We start from the raw sequence: 25,409 nt of genomic DNA on the forward strand, positions 1-25,409 counted from the left end.
AGCTACTATGAAAACAGCATGCAGATTTCTCAAAAAAAAAAAAAATAGAAATAGAAATACCATATGATCCAGTAATCCCACTAGTATTTATCCAAAAAACTGAGAACAAGATCTTGAAGACACATTTGTATTCCTCTGTTCCCTGAGGTATTATTCACAATAGTCAAGATGTGGAAACTATCTAAATGTTTATTGAACGATAAATGGATACAGAAAAATATAATACATACTTACAGAGAATGTTTTTCAGCCTTACAAAAGAAGGAAATCCTGCCATATGAGACAAGACCAATGAGCTCTGAGGACATTATGTTATGTGAAATAATCCAGTCGCAGAAGGACAAATAGCGTTATACGAAATGCTGATACCACTTATGTAAAGTATATAAAACAGTCAAACACGTGGGAGTAGAACGGTAGGCTGGCAGAGGCTGATGGGAGTGAGAAATGGGAAGTTGCTGTTCCGTGGCTATAAAGTTTTAGTTAGTCAAGATGACCTAGTTCCCAAGATCTTCTGTACAGCAGTGTGTCATCTCACAGTTAACAACACTGAATTGCACGCTTAATATGTTAAGAGGCTCGATCTCATGTTAAGTATTCCTACAGAAATAATAATAAAAAGATTAGATGGTACAAATATAAAATATTAAACCTCTATAAATACAAATAAACACTGTCTTTACAGAATAATTGTAAGTACGGTTTTTAACTTTAGATGTTTATAAGAGCTACTGGGGTTCTGCTTTACCTTATTTAATAAAATTTAAGAAGCCATAAGAAAATATCAATCTTAACCTAAGAGCAACAAGAAGAAAATCACCTCCAGATAATTTACAAAATAATCACTTTTCGAGAGCCCCTTTGAAGACCTGAGTTTGTAAGGTAAAGTGATGAACTGAATTTCCAAGTGTGACAAGACCCTTCAAAGACAGGCAGGGCCTTTCATCTTTAGCCGAGCACAGAAGGAAGAAGCGACCAATATAACAGTAGGTAAGAAAAATCATCCATTTCTTTTTGCAGTTCTTAGGGGCTTGCATGGAATTTTAGAATTCCCAGGACCCCGGACACAAGGGGAGTCCACATGCAGTCACAGTTCATTCTCAAGGTCCTTCCTCCGGTGCTCATGCAAAAGACTGTGGACGGAGCAGGAGAAGGAAGAAGAGTCTGGTGGGCTTAGTGGTGGGCAGGCACGAGTGCCCTCCCACTTCCCCAGACCCTTTCTCTCATGCAAAGTAAAAGCCTTTCACTGCCCAGGCAAGAGCAGAGAAACCTCTTGCCCACAAGGCAGAAGCAAAGATCCCTTGTTGTGGGGGAGGGCTGGACCTCGAGCCCGGAGTTGTACTAAGCAAATGGAGGCCTCCAGCTGCAGCTGCGGTCCCGCCCTCCCGGGCTGCGGTGCCATCCGGGCCCTCAGCCTCCCTCTCTGCGCTAAGGGGGTGGGGCGCGCCGCCGCAGCCCCGGCTCCGCTCCCTGATAGGGCAGAAGGCTAAGGGGCGTGGCTAGGAGCGGGGAGCGGGAACCAAGGTACTGGCAGCGGCTGTTCCCCACTCGGGAGGGATAATAAGGAGCCCTTGGTGACCTTACGCTGACCTGGGTCTTTGGACCATGATCGTATAATTAAGCTTGCAAATTGTGACCCCCGTGTGTTCTTCTGTAAGGTTCCAGGGAGGACAGGTGCGTTTTAAGAAGTTTGGTTGTGAAACCCCAACCTGTCAGTTACCCCCAGAGCGGGAGGGAGAGGCGGGACAGACGGGGTTCAGATTCCGGTCTCCTTGGCTCCCGGAGGGATCCATCTTCCCCCTTGAGAAGTGCTCTCCTTGTAGTTGGTGTGCTTTGTTCTCTAATAAATGTCTGTTGCTGGTGATCGCGCCGTCATGGCTGGGCACGGGCTCATTCTTGGCACTGGGCGCCGAGGAGCAGAGGCCATCCTTCTCCAGAGGGGCCTACCACGGACAGCAGTCCCCAACCTCTTTGGCACCGGGGGATCGATTTCATAGACGACAGTTTTTCCATGGAAGAGAAGGGAGATGGTTTCAAGATGATTCAAGTGCATTAGGTCTGTGTCTCCAATCATCAGGCATTAGATTCTCACAAGGAGCCTGCAGCCCAGATCCCTGGCACGTGCTGCTGATCGCTGGGTTGGCTCCTATGAGAATCTAATAAACCAGCTGAGGTGCTGGTGGGTGGAGGTCAGGCGGTGAGGACACTGAGGGGAAGGGGCCGTAAATATAGACGGAGCCTTCCCTGCTCTTCTGCTGTGCCACGTGGCTCCTAACCTGCTAGGAATCAGTACTGGTCGATGGCGTGAGGGTCGGGAGCTGTAGGGTTAGAACATCCTCACGCCTGGCATCTCACTAAAGGCAAACTGATGCCGAGAGGAAGAAAGAAACCAAATCTCAATGCTCCTCAAGGAGATGTAGAAAGTGTCCCTAAGCAAAGTCCCTGTGCTGAGTGACAATTGAGATCAGCAAGAGGGACCGGGAATACTCTCACCACTGTCACCAGGCAAAGGGCACACACTGAGGGAAGAGCAAAGAAAGCTCTCCCACCCCGGGGAGGGCAGGTCACCTCCCGAACCGGAGGATCCTGCGCCCACCCAACGCGACAGCTTCGCAGGGCCAGGGAATGTTCTCTCATCACACATCCCTCTGCAGATACCAGGCAAAGGTGGGCTGCCGTGGAAAGACATACACCGAGTTATACTGAGAAAACCTTAACCTTGAATCCACGTGCACAGGGCCTGACTAGAACTGAGGCTGGGCCAGGAAAGCGAAGGTGCTCTGGTCCTTCCCCACGTCTCGTTCCTACTAGAAGTGATAACATTCCACCGCTTGGAGAGGGACAAGAACGGGAAAGAGAAATATTCCCCGTGGTTCAGGCTTATAGGGTCTACAGAAAGCTAAAGATGGAGTTGAAAATTTGATTAAAAAAAAAATAAAACCTTCGATATCCCACTCTTCACCTTCACATGAAGTTGAAATAGCTGATGCTGAAGGAATTTGAGATCTGCAGAGCTTTGGAAGTAACTATAGCAACAACAGAACCCAAACTCAGCTCAATTATTAATTAAATCCGAAACTATTAGCCTAAAAGAAGAAGACACATGCCAGTTTTCAGCCCAAATACTGCCTACCTCACACCCTGTTCTGTTCCTCTACATACAACGTCTGGTATTCAGTCAGGAACTGTGAGTTTTAGAAAAAAAATGAGAAGGAAATTTATTATCAAAAGATGCAGCAGTGAAAACAATTATATCTCTGAAATATCAGATGAGGAATTTAAAATAGCAATGGTACATATGCTAAACTATCTCATGGACAGATCAACACTGTACACAAATAGGAAATGTCAACAGAAAATTGAAAATTTTAAAAAGTCCAGTAAAAATGCTAGAAAGAAAAAACCCCACAAAATCGAAGATAAAAAAAATTCAGTGATTGGTTTATCAAAAATTTGGATACATGAGTGGAAAACAAAAGAATTTAAAAAGAGACTAAAGAAATTTTTCAGTATAAGAGAAAATAGCTGAATAAAAAAAAAAAACAAGTAAAAATAGAACAGAGAACACAAAAGCTGTAGAATAATATTAGATAATAATGTGTGACTAATATGTTCCCAGGTAGAAAATAGGAAATGAGGCAAAAAGAATACTCGAAGAAATGATGGTGGAAATTTTCCAAATTTAATAAAGAAAGCAAAGCACAAGTCCAAGCATTTCAGAGAACTACAATCAGGGTAAACACACACACACACACACACACACACACGCACACACACACATACACCCATAACCATGCACTTAGACACGTCATAGTTAAACTGCTGAAAATCAAAGATGAAGATAAAATTATGAAAGCATCCAGAGAGGAAAGAAACACTGTATAGTGAGGAATGAAAAGAAAAATCACCACAGACTTCTTATCAGAAACCATGAAACTTTGATGACAATGTAACAAAATCTTTAGAGTACTGAAATTAAAGAAATAAGTGGCACTACTATTTTGCAATATTGTATTGGATGTTACAACCAGTGCAGTAAGGGGGGAAAATCATAAACATTAGTGAGGAAGAAGTAAGCCAGACTTTATTCAGAGATGAAATAAATATCAGCATAAAAAAGCCCATGGAATCTGGAAAAGGTTAATGTAACTAATAAGTGAGTTTGGCAAGGCAACAGCTACAAGGTTAAAATAGTTAGTACTATGTGCTAGCAACAGAGACTGGGTAATTAAAAATGTGTAAGTATCAATTACCATTACTTCAAAAATTATAAAATACATAGGGATTCACATGTGCATGATGTATGCACTCAAAACTACAAAACATTGTTGAAACAAATTAGAAATCTAAATGAAGACATATTCCATTGTTATGAAACTTCAGTAGGCTTAATGTACATATTATCAAAGTCCCTTAAAGAGGTAAAGGACAAATATTGAAGAAAGAATACCTGAAAATTTTCTACAGCTGGGCTTGGCTCACACCTGTAATCTTAGCATTCAGGGAGCTGGAGACAGCAGGATTGCCTGAGCTCAGGAGTTCAAGACCATCCTGAGCAAGAGTGAGACCCTCTCTTTACTAAAATAGAAAAATTAGCCAGATGTTGTGGTGGGCATCTGTAGTCCCAGCTACTCGGGAGGCTAAGACAGGAGAATCACTTGAACCCAATAGTTTGAGGTTGCTATGAGCTAGGCTAATGCCACGGCACACTAGGCTGGGCAACAGAGTGAGACACTGTCTCAAAAAACAGAAAATAATAATAATACTTGAAAGTTGTCTAAAATGAAAGAAAACTCTAAACCCACAGATTCAAGAAGTTTGATGAATTACCACTTACAAGAAACGTGAGGAAAACTATACCAGGACATAATTTAATAAAATTATTCAAAATCAAAGACAAATATTATAAAACTATACCAGAACATAATTTAATAAAATTATTCAAAATCAAGGACAAATAAAAAACATTGAAACCAGCCAGAGGGGAGAAAATGTAAGGAAAAAATTCACATTGTAATGATGTCCATTCACATAGTCTACAACCCAGTAGCTCTATTTTTTATATTATTGGATATACATTATTTTGATATGGTTGCACATGTGTATCATATCAATAGAAATGTACAGAATTGTTTAAAGCAGTGAACAAAAGAAATAAAAATTTCAATGTCCATTGACATAGAAATGGTTTCATTGTAGCATATTCCCATAGAAGAATATACTATGCCACCATTGACATGAATGAATTAAAAATACCAAAATGCTACAAACTAGTCTTAGAAACATAGTGTTGAGAGAGAAAAGGAAGTCCTCAAATGATATAATAGAGTTTATAAACCAGTAAAAGTAAAAATAAAATTCAGGATATGTATTTATATGTGATAAAATCATGTAAAAGGTATGCAGAAAGCAATACAAGTTATTACAAATGTCCTAATTCTTGTGTTGGTTGTTAGGTTCAAAGATGTTCACTATATTTTGTTTTATAATATTCATATATTATTTATATATCTTACACATAATAAATATTTTTAAAAGATAAAAAAGTAAAAGTAAAAAGATCAACTAACTCCATTTTGTATGTCTTTTTTTTTTAACATGGTAAAGCATTTTCTAGAATTTTAATGTACTCAGTGATATAAAGAAAAAAAGCAAAAAACAGTAACTTTGAACACATGACAAGTGATTAAACAGCTTCATAATGAAACCAGGCTTGCAAAAACAGCAATGCTTTCCATTCTCCACCAAATACTTAAGTTTCAATAGTACTAAATTAAAAGAAAATTCAAGTTGAAACTAAGTAACTAATGTGCTACCCAGAGTGGTAAATCACTTTCTTTGGTTTTAGATTTGAATTCCTTTTTTTTATAAATTAGTGGAAAATATAGAGTGTTAAATTTTATTCTTTCTTTGTCACGCCCTTTTTTTTTTCAAGTTGGAGTCTTGCTCTGTTGCTTAGGCTGGTGTGCACTGGCATCATAATAGCTCAATGGAACGTCAAACTCCTGAGCTCGAAGGATCCTCCTGCCTTAGCCTTCCTAGTCGCTGGAAGTATAAGCATGCACCAACATGCCTAGTTGGATTTTTTTTTTTTTTTGTAGAGACAGAGTCTCACTTTATGGCCCTCAGTAGAGTGCCGTGGCCTCACACAGCTCACAGCAACCTCCAACTCCTGGGCTTAAGCAATTCTCTTGCCTCAGCCTCCCGAGTAGCTGCAGGCGGCCGCCACAACGCCCGGCTATTTTTTGGTTGCAGTTTGGCCGGGGCCGGGTTTGAACCTGCCACCCTCGGTATATGGGGCTGGCGCCTTACCGACTGAGCCACAGGCGCCGCCCAGCCTAGTTGGATTTTTTAATGTCTTTATTCTTTTTAAATACAGCCATTTAAAAGTGTAAATTTCCTGTTAAATAGTTTCAGTGACTTTTTTAAAGTTTTGCATATATTTTCACTACAGTTCAATTCCCAATGTGTTCTTATTTTTTCTCCTGGATTTTGGAGAAAGTGTATTGCTTAATTTTCATTTAGAAGGAAGTTTTCTAGGATTTTTAAAATAGACTTGTAGTTAATTTTTCTATGATTAGGAAACGTACTTCAAATAAATTTAGTCCTTAGCAGTTCATTGAGATGTTCTCTGTGGCCTAAATATCATCACATTATGGTAAATATTAAATGTGCCTTAGGAAAAAAATGTTTATTCAGTAGCTGTTGTGTGTGGTGTTCTGTATTTGTCAATTAGGTCAATTTATTCAATTATGCTACTTAAATCTTACATAGCTTTACTGATTTTTTTTCCCTAAATCTATCAGTTTCCAAAGATATTTTTTAAAATGCCCCACTTTGTATATTTATTTAAGTTTTTCTTCTCTTCTGTCAACTTTATTTTAAGTATTTGAAGGGCATATTTTAGCTATGTCTGACTTAGATTTTGAAAATATTCTCTTTGGGTTAACATATTTATCGAGATAAAATGTTCCTCAATCTCTCTGTTAATGATTCATGTCTGTGTTATTTGCTGTTAGTACAGCCATACCATATTACTCCTTATTTTTATTATTTTTTAAAATTTCAGAATATTAAGGGGCTTATGTGATTTGTTGGCATACAATGTTTTTTATACAGTTTGAGTCAAAGTTATTAGTGTGATATTCATACAAATAGTGTACCCTATGGTCATTAAATGTGAGTTTACCCACCTCTCTTACCACCCCACCCCCCAGCTTGATTTTCATTGCAATTTATGTCCACATGTCCACTAAAGTGTTGATGAGTTAGTTCCAAACTGGTATTGAGTACAGTTGTTTCTATCTCCATTCTTGTGGGGTTTCACTTAGAAGAATGGTTTCCAGTTCCATCCTGCTTATCACAAAAGATACTAGAACACCCTTCTTTCTATGACTGAGTAGTATTTCATAGTATGCAAATATCATATTTTATTAGTCCATTCATGTGTTGGTGGGTACTTGAGTTGTTTCCCTGTCTTTGTGATTGTGAATTGTGCTGCTATAAACATTCAAGTGCAAGTGTCCTTTTTTAAAATGACCTTTTTTCCTTTGAGTTCATACCCTGCAGTGGGATTGCTGGATCAATGGTAGGTCTACTTTGATTTATACAGTTTTCTATGGAGCTTATACTAGTTTGCAGTCCCACCAACAATGTTGAAGAGTTTCTTTCTCTCTTCATCCACACCAGCATCTGTTGTTTGGGGACTTTTTAATACAAGCCATTCTCACTGGTGTTAGGTAATATCTAATTGTGGTTTGGATTTGCATTCTGCTAATTATTAGAGATGTTGAGAATTTTTTCATTTTTTCTTGGCCATTAGTCAATCTTCATTTGTAAAGTTTCTGTTCATGTCTTTACCAACTTTTTCAAGTGGCTGTTTGGTTGTTTCTTGCTGACTTTTTTGAGTTCTTCGTGGCTTTCAGTCCTTACCAGATGTATAGCATGTAAATATGTGCTCCCACTTTATGGGCTCAGTTTGCTGTTTTCATTGTGTTTCTGGATGTGAAGATGCTTTTTAATATGATTAGGTCCCATTTTTTTATTTTTTTGTCACTATGATTGCTTTGGGGTCTTATTATTTTTATTGCATTATATGTGTTTTTATCCTTTATTTTCATTCTTTTTTTGCCATATTTTTAAGTTGTGTCACATAAACATCTTATAGTTTGGGTTGGTTTATTTAATCTGAGAATTTTTACTTTTTGAGTAAATAATCCTTTTTTATTTATTTATTTATTTATTTTTGTAGAGACAGAGTTTCGCTTTATTGCTCTCCGTAGAGTGCCATGGCGTCACACAGCTCACAGCAACCTCCAACTCCTGGGCTTAGGCGATTCTCCTGCCTCAGCATCCGGAGCAGCTGGGACTACAGGCGCCTGCCACAACGCCCGGCTATTTTTTTGTTGCAGTTTGGCTGGGGCTGGGTTTGAACACACCACCCTCGGTATATGGGGCCAGTGCCCTGCTCTCTGAACCACAGGCGCAGCCCTATTTTTTAAATCTACCATCTTGTTATTTGATTAGCTAGCCCTCTTCTTTTCTTTTTTGCTTAATTTTGTCTTCTTTTTACAAATAATTTTTCATTTTATTTTATTCCTTTTATTATTCTTTTAATGTAATTAATAAATTATAATGTGTATATTTCACTTAGTAAAGTTATTATGAATTAGTATTTTCATTAGTATTTTAGTAATTTCAGCTGGTGAAAATTATCTACCATTTTGCAGGAAGGCACAAATACTAGCTAATTTTAATACCATTTATCAAATCCTAAGCTTTTTAATTTAAATCTGATAGGACAATATTCTTATCATCAAGCATGTCCAGTGTTAATTTCTGCTCACCCCCATGTTTACTTGTTTGCTCTTTGTCCAGTGCTCTATTTTTGCATTCCTATTTATGATCTCTTCTTTTGGTTAAAGAATTCCTTTTATTATTTCTTCTACTGTAAATCAGAAAGTGATAAAGTCACTCTTTTGGGCGGTGCCTGTGGCTCAAGGAGTAGGGAGCCGGTCCCATATGCCAGAGGTGGCAGGTTCAAACCTAGCCCTGGCCAAAAACCAAAAAAAAAAAAAAGTCACTCTTTTTCTGTATATCTGTTAATATATGTACTTTGCCTTTACTTATAAAAGCCATTTTCAGTGGACATAGAATGCTAAGTGATTAGTTTTCCTTTCTTTTCCAGATCTTTAAATGTATTATTCCACTGTCCCATGATTTTAATTTTTTCAGTGAAAAAAATCAGTCACAAATTTTATCATACCTTGTTTAAGGTCTTTTTTTTCCTTGGGGTCCCTTTAAGATGTTCGATTTTAGTTTAATATGAAGAAAAATTTCCTGTGATTTGTATAGGAGTTCTTTTCATTTTTCATGTTTGGGGTTCAAAGAGCTTCTTGAATGTATGGATTGATGTCTTCAGGTTATAATCATTCTTGTTCAGTATTTCCACAAATATTTCCATCCTATTGAAATTTCTCTTTCCTAACTTTCTGCGACTTCAGTTATAATTTAGACATTATCACCATGTCTCTTATAGACATTTTCTTTTATTCTCCATGCGTCACTGCAATTTCTTTGTACTAATCTCTTTTCCAATTCGCTAATTTTACCTTCTTTATACAACAGCTATTAAACCCTCTCTTACATTTATGATTTTAATTATTATATTTTTAAATTTTTTTTGATAAATATCTTTCTCTGAAATTAGCCTTTTTCTTTTCTTTTACTTACTTGATCTTGGCCTCGGCACCCATAGCACAGTGGTTACGGCACCAGCCACATACACTGAGGCTGGCAAGTTCAATCCTGGCCTGGGCCTGCTATGCAATAATGACAACTGCAACAACAACAAAAAATACCCAGGCATTGTGGTGGGCACCTGTAGTCCTGGCTACTTGGGAGGCTGAGGCAAGAGAATCACTTAAGCTCAAGAGTTACAGACTGTTTACCAAGTGAATGATGCCCCATGATTATATCAATGTACACAGCTATGATTTAATAAAAAAAAAAAAAAAGAGTTAGAGGTTGCTGTGAGTTTTTTTTTTTTTTTTTTTTTTTTTTTTGTAGAGACAGAGTTTCTCTTTATCACCCTCGGTAGAGTGCCATGGCGTTACACAGCTCACAGCAACCTCCAACTCCTGGGCTTAGGCGATTCTCCTGCCTCAGCCTCCCGAGTAGCTGGGACTACAGGCGCCCGCCACAACGCCCGGCTATTTTTTTTGTTGCAGTTTGGCCGGGGCCGGGTTCGAACCCGTCACCCTCAGTATATGGGGCCGTTGCCCTGCTCACTGAGCCATAGGCGCCGCCCGGTTGCTGTGAGCTTTAAAGCCACAGCACTCTACTGAGGGTGACTCTGTCTAAAAAAGAAAAATAAAAATTACTTCATCTTGTCATCCATTTTGAATACAGGAATCAGAGACACTTTAACATCTATGTCATATATGATATGTGGGTCATCTTTACTAATTTATTTTCTATGGTTTTTATTTTTATTTATTTATTTTTTTATTGAGTCTCTTTGTTGTTATTATTTATGATAAATATTTACTTATTTATTTCTTAGAAGTAAAAATAAGTAAAAGAGATGGTCAAAATTTTCGTATCTCAGAAAGAAGGAAGTCAGGCTTATTGGCCTATTGGAGGCAATTTAGGTTTCTAGAGAAAAGAATAAATTAAAGCAGAGATAAGATTGACTTTAATCATTTTTATTGGGCGCTTTATACTGTACATAAAAAGTGCAGAAATTCGGAATGATGTTAATTTCTAGCATAGACAATTCATCCTTTTTTATGAATTTATAGGCAGTTAGAGCGGCAATTGACTGACTACCTTACTATAATCAGGGAATGAAAGGTATTGAAGCTGGATTTCAGATGTTGTGAGAACTACTCCGTTCTAGTTTAAAGTTATTCTAAAGTAGAGCTTTTCAAGAATCTCAACTGAAAGCAAGAGTTTTTTTTTTTTCATTTATTTATTTGTTTATTTATTTATTTTTATTGAGACAGAGTCTCACTTTGTGGCCTTCGGTAGAGTGCTATGTCATCACAGCTCACAGCATCCTCTAACTCTTGGGCTGAAGCGATTCTCTTGCCTAAGCCTCCCAAGTAGCTGGGACTCCAGGCGCCTGCCACAATGCCTGGCTATTTTATTTGTAGAGACTGGGTCTCACTCTATCTCAGGCTGGTCTTGACCCTCTGAGCTCAAGGCAATCTACCTGCCTCAGCCTCCCAGAGTGCTAGGATTACAGGCATGAGCTACCATGCCCGGCCGCAAGAGCTGTTTTCTCAGGCCAGTTCTTGCCAAGACTTGAATGGCAATTTTCATCTCCCTAGCGTTATGAGAAGGGCAAAATCTCTGCTTAGCTTCTTAGCTTCTTAGCTGATCATTTCTTTTTTAGATTCTCAGCCTCTCATGCTGAAAATATTAGAAGTAAATAAATTCCTCAAGGAAAATAAAAGCAGCACAGAACGTCTTGCTCACTGCTTTCAAGTTCTCTTTCCTCCACAACTTAAGTCCTCTCAACACCTGGCTACCTTCCTAGCCTTCAGCTCCACTTTTTTTTTCTCCTAGGCCCATGAGACTGCTGAAAGCTCTGGGTTTTACAATTCAACTTGATCTCTTGTCCAACACCACTTGCTAATTGGCAAATGCCTTGAGGGAAAAGCAGCAGAGAATGGTGAGCTCACCTCCATAATAAGAAGGTCCATAATAAGCTTGGAGTGATCCTAATACCTAACTGTGTTGTAGTAAAGAAGAGTCAAAGGTAATGTGTGGATGCATAGACAGGAGTGAAAGGACAACTAGAAGACTGTTGTATTGTGGACGTTGAGGACTGAATTCTGACCTTGGATCTTTTGCCCAAATTCCTCCATTCCTGGTGGAGTTATACCTACAATGATAAAAATCTCATGAAACCTCCTGTAAACCGCTCTGAGAATTCACCAGGGTCAGGGGGATGGGCACAAGATGTTTAGTCTTAAGGCTTTTGGGGTCACCTTCAAGACTTTATTGCACCTTTTGTTAGGCTAAATATATCCTTTTGCAGCTGGCATGCTAAGTTCTGAATGGTAGATTGGTAAGGTGCTCCCTCCTCTCATGGTGTGATAAATCATTAGAGACAAAATTAAAGTGGGTGGCATTAATTTGGGAATCCGAGGTCTCACCCTTGTCCTCCTTCCCTAAGAGAGGCTTTCCTGACTTGCTAACAACTAACCCAGTCTAATGTGGTTTACTGTCTAACTTATTCCAGTATAACATACATGTCAGGTAGGAGACACCCTTACCTTACCTTAAGCATTCTAGCAGACCCTATCTGACCTCAAGCCTGCCTTTCTATTGCCTTCAGGTCTTTAGAGGAAGCTTGTCCCCTTCAGTCAATTGCCAGCTAAAGAATCTCTGAAACCTATCTAGGACTTGTATGTCCCCACTTTGAGATGTCCAGCCTTTTTTGCCAAACCAGTGTATACCTTTTATGCGTTGGTCTATGGTTTTACCTATAATTCCTGTCTACATGAATATGTAACATTGAACCATAACCTGGGTGCCTCAGGTGCATTTTCTCAAGACCTTTGGAGGGCATGTTTTCCAAAACCACACTATAGCACACATTCTTGGCATAAACCTCTTTAAATTATTTTACTGTGTTTGGACTCTTCAATCAACAAAGTCAAAGGAAGACAGTATTTTCAAGATGGGGTAGGGTTCCTGCTAAGGTTAATGTCAAGTCAGGGTAGTATGAAATATTCTTCTGTGGAGGATGTCAATGTCATTGAAGGTCTTAGAAAGAATCTTTTTAGGTAGAATAATGGGGGTTTACCGGCAGGTTGTGATGGTTTAAGCAGTGAATTGGAGGTGTGGAAATAAATGAAGTAGTGAATGTAGACAACTCCTTAAAAAGTTTGTGATCTGGTGGCAAGAGAAAAGATGGTGGCAGGGACAAATACGTGGGTTGAGCGATAGACAGCCTACTTTATTGCCTTCTTAACAAGTTATCTAGTCTTTCCCCACTTTCCTGCAAGATCAAATGCTGCAAAGATATTTTTTTGTAGGCAAAGAAGAGCAAAAGACCTGGTCAGCATTTCCATATCACAGGAAAAAGAGAAACAAGGCTCCTGGGCTATCGGGAGGCTAATTTATGTTGCTAAAGATGAGAGTAAATTAATACAGAGAAAAGACTGACTTCAACCCTTCCCCTGACCGGAGGAGCCACGTCCTCGTATGACGTCATCCCCTTCTCTTCCTGCAGAAGAGGCTGCAGGGCAGGCAGAAGACAGCAGCACAAGGGCTGACTTATTTTTTCATTTTCAAAAACAAAAGGAGGGCTGGGACATTTTCCTCCAAGCTTCAGGGATCTGTTAATTGGCTCCCCAGTAAAATTTCAGAAGCAGCCTGCCTGATAATGATTGTAAATGACAGAGACGATCAGGTTTACCTTGTCACGTCCCAGGGGACTTGCAGCTAGTTTAGTCTCAACTTAGCATCAGCTGCTCGGCTTCCTGTCTGCCCAGCACATGGTGGCTGGACTCATCCTGTAGTCTTTCAAACCTAATTAGTGTTAGGGCCTTTCTCCCTCCTCCCCTTCCCAGCAGCCTTTCCCTCTTCTCACTGTCTGGCTTCCTTCTCACTTTCCAGCACTCCCTCCCTCCCCACTCAAATCAAAGAACTGAGGTGAGATTACTGATAGCTTGGGCTATTTTTTTTCTTTGGCCTGTAAGAACCGACTCTTAGGTTCTGAACTGGAGGATATTGTTTTTCCAGGAAAATGTACACCAACCTCACTGACTCCAACCTCCCCTTCACAGTTTGAGGGGTCATAAACTGGTTTATTTCAGCTTAAGGATTTTATAATTAATTAGAGATGTTTGCAAAACACTATATGTCTTAAATACAAGTTAACACGCCAAACATCAAAATGTTGGGGGAGATAGTTTTTACTAAAAACAACCCCCTAGATCTTCTGTGATTTTCCAGAAACTACCATGTATATGTGTACACACGTATGTTTATATTCATATGTGTATACATATTTATTGTTAGGAGCCTAAACTCTTTCCCTACCTCCCCTCCCAGAACAAAGGCCTACTTGGCCCCACCCCAAGAGTTCCTCCTGAAAGACCTTACCTGGCTAAAGCCTTCCAGCAACCTGTGGAATCTCCCTCCCCTTATGCCTGGTATGAAAACAATCCTTAAGCCTTCCTCATTGCAGCCACCATCTTTGCCCAGATGAGTCTTAGTCCCCTTTCATTAAACTTGGCCTGCACATCTCCTGGTCTTGTTCTGGGTACATACCGAACCTCTTTTATTTATGTATAGGTACTTATGCCTATGTGTATGAGTAATATATGACATACATGTACAATACATATAACACATGCATTGCATACACTCCTATATACATATATATTCCTTGAAAGCCTGCTTCTCAAACTTTAATGTATGAACCATTTATAAATCTTGTTAAAATGTAGATTCTAATTCAATGTTCTGAGATAGAGTCCACTTTCCCATAATGCAGATGCTGCTGGTTGTGGGAGCACGTTTTAGGCAGCAGCTTCTTCACTGTAACCTACTTGTCCGACTCCTCAATTTTGTCCAAATATTGTTCCAGCATGTCTTTGGACCACCTGAACAAAATAATACATTTAATAAAGGACAATTTTGCTATTTCTCAAAATAACAAATGGTTAGCTATTGACCAAATCAGACTGTTGATTTGTGTTCTGTTTCCTGTTCGAGTCAAGTATGTTGGGAAATATTCTTTCTCTAATTTATGAGCAATTAGCTCATTAATTTTTAATCTTTCATTCATTTCTACTTTTGCATGTTGTCCGAGGGTCAACTGTAAATCACATCACTTACTCCATTATTTAAAATGTTTAAGAAGCTTCTCATGCACTTAGAATCAAATGCAATTTTTTCTTCAGAGTATGCAGTGTCTTCCTTAATCAGGTCCTGTCTGTCTTTCCAGTCTCATGGAATTCTTCCCAATGTTTATTCCCTATGCTCTAACAATTGTCTGCCTTATGATATTTTCTGCTTCCTTCAACTAGAACATGTAAGTTCCATGGAGAAAGCAATGTCGTCTTCATCCCTGCTTTATTCTTGGCTCCTAGTAGGTGGTGAATACATGTGTTAAATAAATGAAAATCGAAATGATGTTCAAAATGTTCCAGTTCACCTTTCCCCTTTACAATTGGTAAAGGTTGCTGAGAAAGGTTTAAAAACTTGTCTAACGCAAAAGCTGTTTAATGAGATACACAAAACAAGTGTTCAGGTCCCTATCTGCCCTTTCCTATGTTCTATCTGGTGACCACTCTGCTGGTTACAGAAAATCTGTATCAGTAATATGGGAAGATAATGAATGGATTATAGTGATCTATAAGCTCCTCCCCACTTATAAGATGAATTCTGTGAAATACATATGTGGATATATAAATTTTCCTGGGGAGAAATTCTGTAGGCTTTCATCCAATTTTGAAAGTGTCAAAGACACAACATCTTAAGAATTTCCGGCCCCTACTTTTTGGGAACTAAGTTCTTTGCATGATTTTTTCTTTGTCTTTATTAAAGCTCTTTGATTGATAAGTATTGAACAATAATTATGAGTTAAATATTTACCATGTTGCCAAAGGGTTTGGTGTTACGACTTTTCTTGAAATGTTGCCATTTATAGGTGAAGAGTTTGGTTCTGGACTTCACAGAATCACCTGCACGTGATCGTACGTGGGGTACTCAGACCATTTTATTTATCACAACTGGTACTGTGACTGCTCACACATTGGTTATCACTGCATATAACTTAATATTCTTTAGCTAGATTTCTGGTACTCACTCACCTAAAATATTGGAAAATAAAGTATTTATCATTCAAATTGCTCTACTTTCTTAGAAATTAAATCATATGTGGGTTGAGTTTTCCCTCTGGAGGACTGAGTGTCAGATGATAAGCAGAGTGGTCAGTGTGCATATACCAGTGGATTTATGGCTTTTGAATGTCCACAGAGCTAATACATAATTTCCTTCTCAGGAATATTTTGTTTCTACTAAATCTTCTATGGCCATAAAATGTCCAGGGGAGTGGGGAAAAGGGAATGATCCTGCCTTTGCAGTAGACTTTGGTGCCACATCTTCCCAGGCCATTGACATCCTCCCATTCAGAGGCACTTTGCTCCTCAGCCTTTAATAGTTGGGATGGTTGGTCAGAGGTGAAGCCATCATGCACTTTAGAAATTAGAATTTGAGATTCAGAGACAGAATATCTTTGATGTGCCTGTAACTACCTATAAATTTGGAACTGCAGGGAGATATATGTTGCCACATATATGGAAAAACAAAGAAAGTAAGTCTGTAACAATCTGCACAAGGGGGAAAGGGGAAGGAGACTGAGGTAAGTGCACAAAAATTTTTTTTGGTCCTTGACAACTTTCTTACTCTCCTTCTTTTCCATATAGATTGAGTTGATTCCTTCCTTCCTTCCTCCCTCTCTCTCTCCTTTCCTTCCTTACTTCTTTCCTACCTCCCTCCCTCCCTCCTTTCCTTCCTTTTTGAGATAGGATTTTTCTCTGTTGTTCAAGTTATAGTGCAGTGGCATCATCATAGCTTACAGGAAGCTCAAACTCTTGGGCTCAAGAGATCCTCCATCCCAAACTCTCAAGTAGCTGGGACTATAGGCACCCACCACCATATCTGGTTAATTTTCCTATTTTTTGTACAGATGTGGTCTCCCTCTTGCTCAGGCTGGTCTTTAACCCTTGGCCTCAAGTGCTCTCCCCTGTAGGCTCCCAGTGCCCAGCCAGAGGTGATTTCTTAACACTAAAACTTGACTAATACAAACTTCCCTTTTCTGTGGATGCATATCTTTGTTTTACTTTTAGTTTGTTTCATTTCTTTTGTTTGCATTCTTGGGACCATAATGCCTACAAGTTTCAGAGTCAAATAAATAAAGTTTTGAATGTTGACTTGATCACTTATTAGGTAAGCACAATAATTTAGCCTAAAAATTTATTTGTTATTTATCAGAAATTCAAATTTAACTGGGTGTGTTTATCTGGAAACACTATTGTGACATAGCTTCTTCCTTTGTAAAACAAGGGCAATAAACTAATCCAACAAAAATGCTAAAAATTCAAAAATATCATACACATTATAGAAAACAATTTATGGGAAATATGGATTGTTATTTTCTTTCCTCTCCCTTTTTATCAATATGGTATGTACAATGCAAGAAGGCTTTGCTTATAAAGCCCACCATTGCAAGATCACCAAGTGGGTGATTACAAGATCTTGGTGATCTTCCTAGATGTGCTGAACTTTCATTTACTATGTTAACAGAGTATTAACAGGTGAAGGTAAGCATTACAGAGCAGTTTGGTTTGCTCTGGAACATAAAATGGGGGAAAGCTTTCTGCTTTTCATTCAGTGTCTCTATGACTGAATTAGAAAATTTGAAAAGTTACATATTTCAATTGATCCGACTACACCTAGGCAACCCAATCCAGTGTTCATATTCACTCTCATTGAACACCTACTATGCACCAAGCACATACCCTGGTCTTACAGGCAAATTGGCTTCCATTACAACCACCATCTGCCCATGTCATCTTTCTCACCTTCTATAAAAGGAAATTATGGGCTTAGCACCCGCAGTGCAGTGGTTACGGCGCTAGCCACATACGTCAAGGGTGGTGGGTTCAAACCGGGCCCGGGCCAGCTAAACAATGACAACAACCAAAAAATAGCCAGGTGTTGTGGCAGGAGCCTGTAGTCCCAGCTACTTGGGAAGCTGAGGCAAGAGAATCGCTTAAGCCCAAGAGTTGGAGGTTTCTGTGAGCTGTGACACCACAGCACTCTACCCAGGGTGACATAGTGAGACTCTGTCTCACACACACACACACACACACACACAAAAAAAAAAAAAAAAAAAAAAGAGAGAGAGAAAGAAAGAATATGTGGAGAAAAAAGAGGGAAATGAGAAATGTGTACTAGTTTACTTTTTGCCTGTTCTGGGGTAGAAACAAAAAAATACATGATTCTTTATTTGTAGGGGGTGCTTTACTTCCTGTCTCCTGTGTCTGTCTTGCTCGTTTTTATTGTGATCACTTATATTCCTTGACCCGGGGGGTCCCAGCAAGTATGAGAGGACTTTTCTAATGCAGCTCAAACTAACATGATTTCTGCTCAAGGGAAATGGAACAAGGAACTTTTCTTACAGAGGTATTTATCATATATTTCTTTATTAATCACAACGGCTCCAGTGGGATTAGATTAGACTTTTGTCTCTTCCAAAACAGTGTGGCTTTGCTAATCAACCACTAACCAATGGGCACAAAAATGGCCTGCTTCCATTCGCATTTTCCTTGTTCAAAGTTTCCATCTCTGGAGATGCTTGGTAAGCAGCAAAGGTAGGAGCTTGCAGAGAGAGTTGGAAGGTTGACTTTGGCTGTGATTGTGTGAAGATGGCCTCCTCTGTGCTTTCCTTTCTTTGTCCTTTCATTTTTCCTTTCCATTTTCTTTCACATTGTCACCTGGAAGCATCTGGGATGACTGGGTGCTGTTTCTGCCACTCTGTCTCAATACACCTTGCTTAGGTACAAAAATGCCGGACTGCAAAGGGTGGACTGGTACCTGGACTGTTTGTGATGTAGTCTCCTTAATTATGTCAGTTTTGGAAGGATGATTTGCATCTGCATTTGTCACCGGTGTCAGTGGCTCTATATTTACAGTGTCATAGGGCATTTCAGACGAATCAGCATCCTTCTTCTGATTACAATCTAGGCTGAAAGGGATGGCACAATACACAAGGTCCGAGGGCAGCAGCAGGAACTCATTGTCTGGCCGGGTGATCACAAACCTGTAAGACAAGCCAGAGATGAATTCTGAGCCTCTGCAGTGAGGACAGTGGAGCTGTAGGTCATGGCCCCAAACAGAGAAGTCATTTTACGAGGCCAAAAGAGGAAATGTTTTTGTTTTGCTTGGTTTCACTGGTTTCTGATTAGTAGTAAATATCCTCAGTATAGTGTGATCAAAGAGGTCCTAGAGTAGGAGATAGGGGCTGGCTTCATCTCCTGCCTCTGAACCCAGCCACCTCTGACCTTATGCAAGATGTCTCCCTCCTCTGAGTCTTGCTGCTCCCATCCAGAGAGGCATCAGACTGTGGATTGGACTGACTGGTGTATAATGGCCTTCTGGACTCTAATTTGATCTACTTTTAATAGACACTACTTCCATGAATTCAATTGGCACAGAGCTGAGCACTGAGGCAAGCTTTGTCAAAGCAGAACATTACAAACATTTCAGATATTTCCAGTCTGGTTTAGGCCCTAACCTAACAACACCACCACCACCTTTATAGAACATGGACTGGCAAATGAAGGAAAGCATTTTTAAAGTGAATGAACAAAACATGAAAAGTCTTATTTAAAATTTGGAGTTGTAAACAAATAATAAATTTCTATGACTCCTAAAGAACACCTAAAGCCTGGAGCTGCATGGGAAGGCTTTGTGGAGAAGCTTATCACGCTATCCGGTGCACAGCCAATTTTAATGAGTATGAGTTAAATTAGGTCCAACACCAGTGTTCATGTCTGAACGTTGGGGCAGGATGACTTGGCAGGATGTGCATTCTGCATCACCTGCTGCTTCAGTGATTACCTTTCCTAAGACGGCCCTCAAGTTACCATCTCCCTTTGTCCACTGAATAATCTACCCACGTCTATCTTTCCTGTTGAGTACTTTGAAACCCCAACTCTATTATAAAGATTTTCTTAAGAAAAAGATGGTGTATTCATTCCATCTAAAATCAAAATATCATTTTCTTTCCTCAGATCCACCAAATATAAGCTGAAATTCTCCCACTTACATTTTTCATAGGTTTTCCAGAGGTGTTTAGGGGAGAGGATAGAGCTTAGGGCATGCATGCTCCCAACACCATTTCCAGAACATGGCTCCTCCCTACTTGTCAGGATGGTGAGTGTTGGGAAGCCATATCACCCGCCCCCCTGACCCATCAGTGTCATTGACAGGCCTCTATGCTTATTTAGGTCTTTGGCTCTCAGGATACACTTTCTTTTCAGACCTTCATCTCAGGGACCTGCAGAATCTACAATGGTGTAGAGTCTAACAACCACGCACATTTCTGTGACTTCCACTACTAATGATCAGTATCAACAAAAGACTTTCCTACTAGATTCAGAATGCTATAATGTTCTCACACTGTCCCACCTCTCAAATCTTAAGCTGCAGGAAATCATTGTCTAACTACAACTTCTCAGCCTTCTTTCTCCCGTATCCCCTTACTTCCTTACTCTGAGCATATCTACACTTGAACATCATCAGGATGTCTAATCCTTTGTCCTTTCACTTTATAGTCAAGGATTGTGCCACAAATCCACAGTTTACCTCCTTGTGGCTGGAAGTGTAGCACGGATAGCCTTTCCAGAGGACTGGCATGCAAGAATGGCCCCCTTTCCTGCTCAGCACACCTATGGTGGCAAGAGGGGTTGGAATGTTTGCCAGAATAGACAGTAAACTAGTTTGGGGACACCTGAGTAAAATTCAGCAACTTAGCAGAGATAGGATACATCAGACTAGAAGGGGATTAAAAATTATCCTTGAGCAGAGACTATCTAGCCTGAAAGCTATACCCATAACCATTCCTCTCCCATCCCCTAAGGCAACTTTGTTTGTTACCTACTTTCTTCTGCCCTTGAGAATTGTTCTATGATTTAGTGATTCCACCCTGAAGATGTTTTTCATCATCAAGATCATCAGCATGACTGAGTCAGGAGACTATTAACTCTTTACATCTGCATTCTATAAACACATGTCCTACGATCTTAAACAAAAACCTCATGAAATTTTGAATCAGGGTGCCACCAGTCTGCCTCACTAAAGGCTGATATGCTGTCTCTCCCTCCCAGGTCTCAGCAGAAGGCCTGTGTATGAATTTCTGACACCGTTTTTGTCTCTGGACTGGACAATCCAGAAAGTCCCTGTATGGGGAATTCTCATCCTGCAATGTTGTGGCTCCCTCCTGTGCCACAACACCTCCTCTTCCTCAACTCTCACCAGCAAATCTAAATCTTTACCTCTTTCTGAACCCTCTGTGCTACTTCTTCCATCTTCCTCTCAGCAATTATTATGCTTTGAGAAATCCTGCTAACTAAAAATTCCTGTGAACACAGCCCTCTCTTAGAGACAGATATCCTTGCTCATTTGTTTTTTTCCTCTTTTTCTCCTATGGTCAGAGAAACTGTCCTCATTGTTGCTTTTATTTGAGACACCACTCTGAGCCATTTGACCTCCTTCTCCTTTCTCCTGGAACACGTTCCATCAATCTGTTTCTCCTCCATTACTTTTAATTTCTCCTCCCCTGAATCCTGGCCATTCTCCTCCTGAGGATCTCAGTTTGGATCTACGTGATTATGTTGTCCCTGGACTGCACTCTCTTTCTTCTCCTCCTCCCCTTCACCCACATGTTACCAGTCTTCCCCACAGCTGTCAGAATGATCTATCTTTAAATTGAAATCTGAACTTATCACTCTATGAAGCACAGTGGCTCAAAAAGAAGCACTCAGTTAATATCCACTCAATGATTCTGAAGAAAACAAGTAAATCTTTCCAGTGAACAGTGGCATTCAATCTTAGAAAGTCATACATAAACACACAAGTTATGAGAACACCCAAGTTCAAAATCTAGGTCTTTATTTCACTCGGGGACACAGATTCCATTCTTCTCATATGACCAAGATCATTTAGACCCTAATTATCAGGGTTTTGTCTTATTTAAACACATTTTTCCTTTTTCCTACATCATTATTTATTTTCCCTGTACCCTTTTTTGCAACTATAGATGCTGAGCTTTCACACTGAATAAAATAGTTCTGGTTCTTATGCTTGGATGGGCAGTTAGTATTTCCATGCTAGCATACTCCCCTTTTGGGCTCTGAGTTCAACGCCTCTTCATTTATCAAGCGGTATAAGCCAATACACAGGATCCCGTAAAGATCTAAGGAGCCACAGAACAGTTGTCCAAAGTTCTTTTTTGGCTGGGGAGAAAAGAGAAAAATGTATGTCTTCTGGGCACTTTGATCAAGCAATGATAAGCACTTAGTGGGGTTTCACCTGCCTATTCTGGTAGTAGGAGTTTGGAAGCTCTGGAAGCCATTCCCTCATATCTTCATGGTGGCAGTGTTGGCTTGAGACTCTAATACCAGTGATTGTTTTTAACATTCTGGTTCTTTCAAGAGCCTCTGATGGGTGTGATGTGGCGTGTTGTTATGTTCTTATTCCTATTGCTGTTTTGGTGACCATTATGAATTAACAGTGAGCAAGAGGTTGAAAAACTCAGTTTTCCAGGTATGTAATGAGTTGGGATATTAAGTGACTTCTCGAGCATCACCCTCTCACCCTGCTCTGAAACAGGTCAGGGTCCCCAGCTCTCATCTCCACCTTGGTCTTAGACTGTAGCCAGTAGGGTTACTCTGAATAGACAATAGGTTCAAAACCCTGCAGCAGCAAATGGGCTCAGCAAAGTCAAAAGCAAATAGTTCATTCAGGTCTGTGATTTCTCAGGATAAAGAATCAAGTGAGGGTGAGACATCACAGTGGGGAACTGGTCTACCGTCCTCTTTGAAACCCACAGGAGGTTGCCAATGGCAGTCTCTTGGACCTACAATCACTCACAAGCCAGTTCTGGGTAACGAACCCAGGGCCTCAGAAATGCAAGGGAGCTTTGAGAATGCTGTTTGCATCTGAAATTCAAATACATAGAACATAGTACTCACCCTCTGGGGCAGCAAGTGTCAAAGCTCCTTGTGAAGGAGGTTCTCCCAATATCTTCTGAACCAGCAAAAGATGTTCCCTTTAGAAATCCTACCCCTAACTATAACCCTGGACTGCTGTATGTAATGTTAATCAAACAAAAGCAGAAGGCACACCACTGACCAGGGGACTACTCATTCCTCTGCTAGAATCTACTCTGATTCTCAAATGCACAGATGGCCCATTGGAATTTGTCAGAAGGACAAATTATCTTCTCCCTTGCTATAATCAGTTGTTTACCAGTTCTCTGGGTACAGGCAGATTCTTAGAGCCAGACACAGAATCATCCTGTTTGATGTCAGCTAATCTAAGCAGATTTGTTCAGCATTTCAGGATTAGGGAGAATGTGTAGAACTGATGTCAGACTGACTTAGCCATACCTCTGCCCTGACCCTGGCTGACGCTGTGGCTTGGGTAAGTCCTTGCTTATTTAGGTCTCAGCTTCTTGTTATGTTACATGGAATTAATAATAATGCCTACTGCATAAGTCTTTAGACAGATTATGGGCAAAAACCAAAGTAAACTAAAGAATTTTAGCAGTAAACAGTAGCTATTATAATTATTTTTAATATCCTTGTCAAGATACAAAGTTATTGGTCCTCTCTGATGCTTTCTGCAAAATTGAATTATTTATTCTGAAGACAAGGAGGATAACAGCTGTTTTATGCATTGCTCAGTATTGCTGTAAAAACTAACTATAACACATGAATGTACTGTGATTTGTACACATAAAATGCTTTATGAGTATGAAGTTGTATTATTTTGTTTTTGAGATTACATATTATTATTTCTGTGCCATCTATGAACTTAAACAGACTGGACAATTTTCAGAAACTCAGCAAGGTGAGGAAGGAGGAAATTCTAAAGATAAGACTACACTCACTTCAATTTCTGATAATATGGTTTGGTGTAAGGACAGAAGCCCCAGCTTACACCGACTTCTCCCAGACATGTATGTAGTGCAGCTGTCAGCATTGCAGTACTTCTCCTTGTCCAAATGTTGTTCCAGCTGAGAGCATACACCTCCTGTCACCAGCATCTGAAGTAATTCCAGGACGCGATAGTTGTAGAATGCCTGAAAAGCAAGGACAAGGCCAAGTGCAAGGTCAGAGGAGCCCACACCTGGTGTAGGTGTAGAGACTTGAAGCTTTAGTGGGCCTCACTGCTGACAGTGGACCTGATGGTGCAGAGTGCTGTTTCTCATCATCGTTATCTAATCCAATTGGAAGTTGGCAGTTTGGTTAGGTTAGGCGGAGTGCAGAGAATGCAAGGCTGCCTCAGTTCCTTCTTCCTTGGAGATTACACCACAGAAGAAGAAGGTGAATAATGAGGCTGTCACCGAGAATTCCACTCTTTCAGAAATGACAACAGAGGTTAGTCAGGCCATAGATACCCTAATAATCCTCAATACGTATTGAAAAAAAAAATATATATATATGTATCATATCAGATTTCCTATAGATTTTCCTCCAGGAGTACTATTGTCATCTCTACTTGAGATATCAGCTTACATCATCTACATCTACTTATGATCCTTTTGACTGTGATCTTCTGGAGGACAGCTGCTGACTGAGCTTTTATTAATATTTGGATTTCCCATAGCTCTTACTGTATACTTTAGAAATTGTAGGTGCTGAATGAACAAATGCATAGACCTCTCATGACGAGAGCACCACATGGACAGTCATAGTAAGTGACCAACCAGCCCTGTCACCAGGGTGTGTCCTTGTCTTCAGACACGTTGGTGACAGCAACTATGACTGCAGCTCTGGGCCTGACCCTGGCCTCAGAACAAGCTCCAGTGCCCAGTGCCCTCACAGACTTTCCTGCTCTCCCCAGGCCCACCCTGGAGGCCGTGTGGTCAGGATGTACCCAGCCCTTTTAGCCTCCATCATAGAGGAGTTACCTCACGGCTACATGACAGACAAAATGAGGGAACTGACCACGTATGGGGACTCAGTGGAGGTCAACAGCTGCTTGTCAGTGCTGCACATGAGCCAGAAGACAAAGTGGCTTTTGACATGGAATTTTATAAGAATGTATATGAACTAGACAACAAGTCTCTCCAAAGGAGCTCATGCTGGTCCAGCACAGGCCATGAAATCACAGAGCACTCTGTGTTGATCCAGCCAGCCGGGAGGCCCCAACCCCATTCACCTCACTGTGGATACAGTGCCTTGGAAGAGGCCTTGGGAGAGCACTCAAGTCTGTGTCAGCCTTTAATGGGTGTCCCTGGGAGGCCTCCCCAGAGTGATGTTCACACCTCTGACGGGAAATACTCCTACCATGTCACTGCACACATGGGATTTGACCTGGTCGTGAAGACCTCTTCTATCCAACCGAGTGAGTGGATTGGCAAGAGCCTGCAGTGAGTAGGAGGGGCCTCAGCTTGCGTGGCGGTGTGGTGATGCGCAGAGGAAGTGCTGTATGGGGGAGCGGTCAGCTGACAATACCAGGGGGTGCTCTTGATGAGCCTGGTAACCAAGTACCCAAAACGGCTCCTGACAACTTGAAGACCAGGCTCAGCAGCAATGCCAATGGCTTGCTGATGGTGACCTGCCTGGCCAAACTCACATGCTCACAGATTG

At 40.3% G+C, this 25,409-nt stretch overlaps 1 protein-coding gene across 1 annotated transcript in view; it reads right to left on the minus strand.

Annotated features, from left to right (window-relative positions):
* The window catches only part of KCNU1 (potassium calcium-activated channel subfamily U member 1), a 227,634-nt gene that overhangs the window by 6,631 nt on the left and 195,594 nt on the right, over positions 1-25,409 (minus strand). Inside the window, exons 29-33 of the mRNA XM_053578834.1 lie at positions 23,705-23,896; positions 21,943-22,046; positions 20,955-20,963; positions 18,625-18,850; positions 1,721-1,943 (exon numbers count right to left, since the gene is read on the minus strand). Of these exons, the coding sequence (XP_053434809.1) occupies positions 1,721-1,943; positions 18,625-18,850; positions 20,955-20,963; positions 21,943-22,046; positions 23,705-23,896 (754 nt within the window). The remainder of the gene's footprint in view (positions 1-1,720; positions 1,944-18,624; positions 18,851-20,954; positions 20,964-21,942; positions 22,047-23,704; positions 23,897-25,409) is intronic.

The sequence above is a fragment of the Nycticebus coucang genome, chromosome 24 (genome assembly GCF_027406575.1).
Source record: "Nycticebus coucang isolate mNycCou1 chromosome 24, mNycCou1.pri, whole genome shotgun sequence".
NCBI lineage: Eukaryota > Metazoa > Chordata > Mammalia > Primates > Lorisidae > Nycticebus > Nycticebus coucang.